This window comes from Athene cunicularia, assembly GCF_003259725.1.
Source record: "Athene cunicularia isolate RWA chromosome 6 unlocalized genomic scaffold, athCun1 chr6_part1, whole genome shotgun sequence".
Lineage (NCBI taxonomy): Eukaryota > Metazoa > Chordata > Aves > Strigiformes > Strigidae > Athene > Athene cunicularia.
Genome location: NW_020799105.1, coordinates 12,879,505 through 12,887,799, shown reverse-complemented (window position 1 = coordinate 12,887,799; position 8,295 = coordinate 12,879,505). Strand labels below are relative to the sequence as shown.

Sequence of the window (8,295 nt, the reverse complement as noted above, 5' to 3'; positions counted from 1 at the left end):
GGGGGGGGGGCTGGAAGAAGGGGGGGAAGCTCTCTAGGGACTTTGTGTCATTATTGGCATGGAAACACTTTGTGATTATCAGCAGCAGGATAGTGGCAAGGGGCTGATTATCATGTCGTCAGCATAAATAATCAGTGGGCCCCTGAGCAGGGCTCCGCCTTTTGTAATGGCTCCACGTAATCACTGCATAACAGTTTAAAAGCAAGCAGAACAGAAAAACAGCTGGACTAATTCTGACCCTAACTGATGTTGCCTTTTCTCCCCTCACTAGAAGAGAAATATGTCACTATCCAGCCGTACGCCAGCCAAGGGAAGGATGAGATTGGGTTCGAAAAAGGGGTCACCGTGGAGGTCATCCAAAAGAACCTGGAAGGATGGTGGTACATAAGGTAAAGAAGCCATGCAGCCAGACTGCTGCAGAACCTGTGACAATGAGCTTTTCTGATCATTCACTTAATCTTAGCATTTAAATAATTCTGTAGCTGGGTGAGGAAGACCAAATTGTTCATAATGTTTCTTGAAGAAATGTAGAGAAAAGGCTAAGATGATACAATGGTGATTAAAGTAACACTACAATGTTTGCAAAAGCTGTGGACCATTCCAGTGGGGAAATTCCTGAACTTGTAGATTTTTATTTTTTTTTTCTTCCTTCAAGTTAAAAGCCCATATCTGAATTAGGTCTGTGAGACCTAACAAGGCTTTCTGTTGTATGTAACTTTACTGTGTTTTCAGTATAAGAGTTATTCTGCAACACGTTTAAATCTATTTATAGCAATGCTGAAAGGCTGATTGTGATCTCTTGAGCTGTTTGGGGCAGGTAGTGCTATTTTGAGGGATATAAGACATGAGTTTGGCTATAGCCCTTTTCCAGACTTACTGATGGTTTCAGCTAATTTGCCTGATTTCTGCCTGTCCACATTACTTATTCCTAATGTAGAAGGACTGATTTCCAAGGGCAGGCGAAGTTATCATTGTGTATCAGACTTCCTTATATATTTGAAACAGCAGTGATAGAGAAGATTTGTAACTTAAGAATCCCGTTTTTAAATGCTTATGGGGAGAATGTAGGTTAGCTATGTGTCAGTGATATAAGGTGTCAGGATGAGTACTTAATGAGAGCTTTCTCCATCTATGTTCACATAGCACTTAGGTTTTACTTGTCTTTCATGATACTGCCCCTTGTTTTGTATCTATGTGTGAATCCAGCAATGCTGTAACATCCTATTTCTCTTTGAACAAGACATGATACAACAGGTGGCTTAAAAACAGAGGTTTATCTCTTAGGCAGTGCAAAACATCTTATTTAGTCATCTTTTTTCATTCAGCCTGTAATTATAGTGGTTATTTTTTCCCCTTTTCCTCCCCAAGCCATAACTTGCTTTTGTTTGTATTCTGCTTGATTTATCACCTGTGAATGAGGACTATAAAAATGCTGACTGAAGCAATGTTGTTGTTTTTCTTGATGTCCCTTACTTAGAAAACAGATTTTTTTTTTTTTTTTTCTTTCTTCAATCTAATGCTCCCATAGAGGGAATAGGCTAATAAAGATAGCAGTGGAGCCAGGAAGGCACTCTAGATAGGAGGAACTCAGAAATGCCTGGGTTTGGTCAGGTCACATTTTTTCTCCTTTAATCATTCACAGAAGTGGAATTCAAAGTTGCAGATAGAGAAATCCAGAGCACATAGGTTTTCTGAGGGGAGAAACATTGCAAGACATCTTTATTTTGGTATTCTCCTGAAATTGCAGCCTTATTACTACTGTACGTTCCTCTTTTGCCATACTATCAGTTCTACAACAAGCAGAATTTCTTTTTTTCCCTTTTCCTCACACACTCCTTTAGGCCATCCCAAAACACACATATTTCTCTATAGCAGAAGTGCATTCTGGTGGGCAGTGACACTTGCTGCAGTGGTTTAAGTGGCTTCTTCATGGTGATCTGCTGGAAGGACAGTGGATGCCCCAGCCACCCTGTGGTAGCTGGGGAATGCAGCATGCCCTTGGCTTTTTTGTAAGAGGCATTTTGAGTTGAGTTGAGCAACTCCTCTTCTTGTTGAAAGGTGGGTTAGGTGCTCCCTATATGTGTGTGACAAGTGTGTTGGGTGTCAACCATCAGCCTCTCTGCTGCTGTGGAGCACTATGCTGCAGTCTTGAAGGATCAACCTGCTCTTAGAAACAGGTTTTTTTTTTCCCATGGGCAACACTTTTGGAAATGTTGATGCAGTGATCCATCACAGCAAACTGGTCCTTTGCAGCCTCGGTAGCTGGTCTCCAACTTCTTGTGCTGTTTATTAAACTGCTGTTAGGTACCACTCAGAAAATTATTCCTCTTCTGCAGCAATATGTCTGAGTTACTGAGTGCCTTAAAAAGAGCAACTACTGCAGTGAGAGTGAGGGGAGGGGAAGCAGGAAGAGGCTGCACTTGAATCATGCTGCCTTGTCTGTTGGGCTGGGTAGCAGAGACTGAACACACACATCAACGTGCAGAAATAAAAACAAATCCAGCAGCTTGCAAATGGAATCCACCTTAAAGACATTAACTTGTTCCACCTTAAATATGTAATTTCCCCAAAATCCTGGCCATGTGCTGATCCTCATTTCCTGTCCCTCTTTTTCTTTTTTTTCTCTTTTTTCTTTTCTTTTTTCTTTTTTCTTTTTTTTTTTTTTTTCTTTCCCTAGTTTGCTTCCCTCTGGAGTAATTCCAGTGCTCTGGAGCTGGAAAGCAGATGTGACTCTCTCTCGGACTCAGACTCACAGAGGCACTTCTGACTTTTTTTTTTTTTTTTTAACATTCCTATGGTTTGAATCCATTTTTTCCTTCATGTAATATAAACAGGGAGGGTTTTGGAATCGCCGAGGAACCAAATCACTGCACCTAATTCTGTGACCCTCCCCATTCAATGCTGTAAAGTCTAGAGGCAGTGTTGGTGTCTTCCTTATAATGCACACAGGGCAAAACAGGCTTTTTAAAAAATCATTGGGACTGAAGAAATAAAAGAAAGGCTCTGACCTGGGATCCTTCTTACTGTTCTGCTGAGTTCAGTGGATCTCTTTGCTTCTTGTTATGATGGTAGCTGACATTTGCATCCATTATTTAGATCTTGTTTTGTATCAATTACCTGGAGGTAATCTCATGGTACCCTAGTGGATTGCAGGCCAAATAAGTAGCAATATGCTAAATAAAGGGTTTTTTTATTTGCCTGCATCTTCATTTTGTGGTTTGTTCTGAGCCTAAGACCATGTGAATGAAGTGCAGCTGGGAGGTGTTAGTGGCACTGAAATGAGAAGGAATCTAAGATGAGGTATGAAATATCTCCAGTAGGTTGTGAATATAAATGAAGGAAGGATACTTGTGATTTAACTCTTAGATGTGAACTGAAGATTATTACCAGCTCAGGACTTCTCTGATGCTCATAGCAGTTGCCTTAGATTTTTCACCTATAAAATGGAGAGATCAAGTAGTCTTCCGGGGTGATGTTTGCAGAGGGCTTTGAGATAACCAAATTCAAGGCCTAAGGTGAAAAATGTAAGCCAATTTGATTTACATAAGTAGCTTTTATTTGTGACAGTGCACAAATAAACTGAAAGTTGCTGGCAACTACTGTTCAGCATTAACTTTAGGTTGAATTTTCTAACTCACAGGAAGAAATAACTAGCAACAGCCTTTCTATTGAGGGTATGTTGCCCACAGTTATTAACTGTCCACCTATTGGTGCTGCTATTCATTGGGAGAAACTATGTTAAGATCAGAGGTGTCTGAAGCAGTGCAGTTATATGGGCTGATCCAAATACACAGCGTTGGCAAGAGAACTAACGAGCCACTACAGAACCTGTCTGTAACTACCCTTCTAATCTTAATCTTAAACATGTTCAGTTTTCCACAAACTAAGATGGATGTAAACTGTTTTTTCTTGCTGATTTTGCACAATCAGACTCTGTTGAAAGTAACTTTTGGAACTGGAATGCTCAGTGCATTGGCCAATGTGTCTTTCTCGCAGATTAAAACCTTTACATCTCCAGATCATGTAAAGTTACAAATGTCCTTTAAAAAAATTTCCTGATGCAAAGGCAGCAGAAAGCATTGGTCAATAGCTCTGCAAAAGGCCCATCTGTTGCAAAAGGGGGTGAAGCCAAAAGTCTTTGGGGCTAGAAAAGGGCACATATTGAGGCCTTTTTTTTGTTGTTTTCTTTTTGCATTTGCTTGAGGCTTATCAGAAAAGCCTCAAAGGGGACCAGACTGAATAGATCCAAATTGTATCTTGACATGGTATCAATGGCTGGATGCTGTGTATTTGTTGGAAGTCAAATCAAGTCATTACCATTTTTCTACTACTTGTTAGTCTCCATGCAGCAAACAAAGCTCAGAGATTTTGGATGCTTTCCTTTGACACCAGAATCTTTGGAAAAACTTGTTGCGAAACTCTCTGAGCAGGGGAGATCCCGTATCTTTGCCTTCATGTGTGATGGAAGGCAGGTATGTAGGGAGAAGCAGCATCCCTATTGTCCTGGCTGATCTAGATGGGAGGGGAGCAAAAGGCAAGATTTTGGACAGAAAGGTCCTTGTGATTGTTGGTAGAAGTTCAGCAATTGTGTTTACTTTTGTACAGGAAGAGTAATGGAAGTCCAGGGAAGCAAAGCTACACTGCATTTTCCTGTTCTTTCCCCATCAAGTCCCAGTGTCACTCTTGAGTTTCTGGATGGGGTAAATGAGCCCAGGGTATGCCCTGGTGCAGATATCTCACTTGCAAACCTCAGAATCCAATCATTGGCATAACAAAGTTGCTCATCTGCCAGGGAATGATTTGCTGATACTCCTCCACCCTCCCCACCCCCATCTTCTTCCTCTCTTGTCTAATAAGTCTCCATTTTCATTAAAGAACATTAGAGTCCTACTGTTTTAACCTTTGTATTTCCTGCGGATTTCCTGAGCACCAGGATTTTAATGGTGCCTGCTTTCCCACTTAGAATTTAAGAGCCTGCTTTGGGTATCTTGAGAGATTAAAGAGAGAAGCGTTTCAGTGACTCACTCTGTAGCAAGTTAGGGTTTCATTAGGGAAAGCAGAGTTCATCCACGTGGTCCTCCCTGGAGTCTGATTGTAATCTGAAATCCCTACTGAAGTGTTAGGAATGGCAGGAGTTAGAAAAACCCTCTTCCCAAAAGCCCAGTTGTGGAAGAATGACTTCAGTTTGAAGTGTAGCATGAGCACATCAGGCTGGTGCTCTGGGAACATGTACTGGATTAGGTGTCTGTTCAGATTTCCCAGTTTATTTCTTCAAATAGCCACTAGCTTGTTCAGGAAAATGAGTCTACATCAAAGCCATTTTTACATGGTCAAATTGTTCCTTGACTTTGCAGTGCTAGAGGAAGCTGCAGTAGTTTGAGTTCCCTATTCTCCCTGAGAGAAGCTGATCATACAGGACTGGGAGTTACAGGGAGGAGGGGCAGTGTTCATTATAATTGAAAGGGGGAAAGCTTGCACAAGGTCCTTAGAAACTGCAGATGTGGGGGCTCTGTACTGTACTGGGTTCTTATTCTAGCCCTTTTCCATTTTGAGTTACCATTAGGAAGTATTAAAACTATTTAAATGGTTTACTCGCTAGTTTGCTTTTTTGCTGTAGGGGAAAATATTGAGTTTGCCTGTTACTAAGTGTGACATAAAACAAACTGGTGAAATCCTTTGCCTTGTGAGTAACTGCGTTTCTTATCCAGAGAGACTCCTTCATTAGGATGATTAGTGGCTTTTAACAGCAGTCCACAGTTTGCTGCTAGCTCAGATGACTTTGAGATGTCTAATCAATACATAATAAATGAACAGAGACCACAAAAGCTTATCTGAGAACCACAGATTTTGGTTTATGTTATCATCCATCACTTTTTGCCTACTATACCTGAAATGTGTGCGAAGGCTGTGTTTGATGTGAAGATGTTTCCTTTTGCATCTGCAGGTACCTAGGCAAAGAGGGCTGGGCTCCAGCTTCATACCTGAAGAAGGCTAAAGATGATCTTCCATCTAGGAAAAAGAACTTAACTGGGCCAGTGGAAATCATAGGAAACATCATGGAGATCAGTAACCTGCTGAACAAGAAATCATCCACTGACAAGGAAACTCAAGCAGAAAATGAGACTCCAGAAACACATATCACCAAGAAGGAAATCAGTTTGCCCATCCTGTGCAATGACTCTAATGGCAATGCCATGATGACCCCAGACAAGCAGGCTTCCAAACTGGCCCAGGGATCCCCAGCCATAGCAAGGATAGCACCGCAAAGAGCTCAAATAAGTAAGGCAGTAAAGTAGTCTGGGTTTCCACTGGCTTGCAATGAATTCTTGTTTTCTGCCTTTAGGAATGTCCTGGTCTTATAGCTGAGTCTACACAAGCAGATCTTTGCATTGTCTGTAGATGTGCAGGGTCTCCAGGATATGGGCCTTCGTTAGTAGTGATAAAATTTAACTTTTTTAATCTTTGTTTAAATTAAAATTTATACAAGGGCTCACTGGTTCTTCTTTATCGTAGCCAGTATTTGTTTACTTTTTTCTTTTTCCCAGACAGGATTTTTTCCTTTTGAACACTCTAAAATGTGATGTGATGGTGTGTTAAAAGTCAGAGACCACCTATGTCTTCTCTTGCATTTGGTCAGCTGTTTTCCTGGGGGCCAACTTACTATAATGTTTTTACTACTTTGTCTGCAAAATGCAGATGCTAACACTAGTCTGTGCAAAGAATGGCAAGATACTATGATAGAGGACAATGTGAGTGTTATTAATTTAGTGGATTATTTTTACTGCTGGGGGGAAAGCTAAGTATTAGGCCAATTCTTTGCTGGCCAATCTCCAATAGAGCTGGTCAGTTCCAGCAGAAAATACAATCCACTACTTTCTGGCAGTGATTTCCTCTTAAATGTGCTGGCTTAGCTGAGATGAATAGCTAAGCTACCTTGGTATTTCTAATATACCCTCATAGTTTCCTATGTTGTTTCATAGAGATGCCTTAAATATGGCAAATACTGACTTCTAATATGCTCAAACTGCGTAACAGCAGAGAGATGCTGAAAAATATGCTTAGCAGTACTTAAAGTTAAATAAACTCTTCCATTTCCCTTTCCCGCTCAGGTTCTCCAAACCTAAGAACAAGGCCACCCCCACGAAGAGAATCCAGTCTGGTTTGTATTGGTTTATGGTATATGTTAGCAGTGGGTTAGGTGTGTGGGTGCTTTATGAGACTTTCTCCAGCTGTACAAGGTGTAGGGGTTATCTTAGAGATCCTTTATTTGTGTGCCTATTCATTTTATTGTTTAAGTATTGAGCGAACCTTTGGCCATCTTAATGTTAATTGGGGTTTTTCTGTTTTTAAAAATGTTGCCCCAACTAAGCAGGTATCGAATTGAAGGGAGAACATACTAAAGCTACTGTGTTCTGTGCATTAACATTAAAGTCTGTTTGGTTGACTCAGAAGGTTTAAAGATCTCTGGGTGTCCTTAGCCCAGACTGGATCTTTTGACCTTCTCTTGTCTTGAACAACTGGGAACATCTTCCCTACTTCCATTGCTACCTTCTTTTGAGGTCCTAAGCTTCACTTTTGTTTATGTTTAAAGTGACCTATGGAAGGATGTATGCTACAGGAATGAGACCGCCTATGATTGTTTATCCTCAAAGCTGGAATTTTGGAAGTATGAACCAGTTGGAGATTAGGACTGTCGTCTTCAGATAGGAACTACTCCATAGTCTATTTGCACAAAAGGCATGCTAGTGACTTGTTTATGACTAGGCAATGCATAATATTTAATCTTTGCTGTACCCTTTATGAGCAGTATGTGACTTGTAATTTTTCTGTGTCATCTGAAATGCCTCTTAAACTAGATGAATAGCATGTTAGCATTTTCTTCCTATTTCTCTTTGCATTATTTTCAATTAGACTTTGTTTTGGCAAGACTGCTACACTTAATCCCATGCTAAAAATAACAATGATAATATATGTGAAACCCTGAACATGTCTGCTGTTTCTAATTATCTTCATTTAATCCAAACCATCCTTTTATCTGAAGGCATTTTATTATGCTGCACTTCTGCTGTATTTCAGCATTTAAAGTGCAGAAATATCCAATTATAACATTGTTAGACACGGTTCCTAAGGTGCAGTGGTGCATTCTCTGTGAAATGCCACATGCTGTGCGTGATGAAACATGGATTGTTAGTTACAAGGATATCTTAGAAATGGAGGAGCAAGTGGATAAAGCACAGTATGCAGTTTGCCCTTCTCCCATTAATGGCTTAGGATTGTTTTGTGTCTTTGTCTGTC

At 40.5% G+C, this 8,295-nt stretch overlaps 1 protein-coding gene across 5 annotated transcripts in view; it reads left to right on the top strand.

Moving 5' to 3' along the window:
• Positions 1–8,295, top strand: part of SH3PXD2A (SH3 and PX domains 2A) — a 248,485-nt gene that overhangs the window by 228,278 nt on the left and 11,912 nt on the right. For all 5 annotated transcript variants that reach the window (XM_026851595.1, XM_026851596.1, XM_026851597.1 and 2 more), the window contains 3 exons: positions 272–389; positions 5,945–6,279; positions 7,110–7,159. In XM_026851595.1, the coding sequence (XP_026707396.1) occupies positions 272–389; positions 5,945–6,279; positions 7,110–7,159 (503 nt within the window). The remainder of the gene's footprint in view (positions 1–271; positions 390–5,944; positions 6,280–7,109; positions 7,160–8,295) is intronic.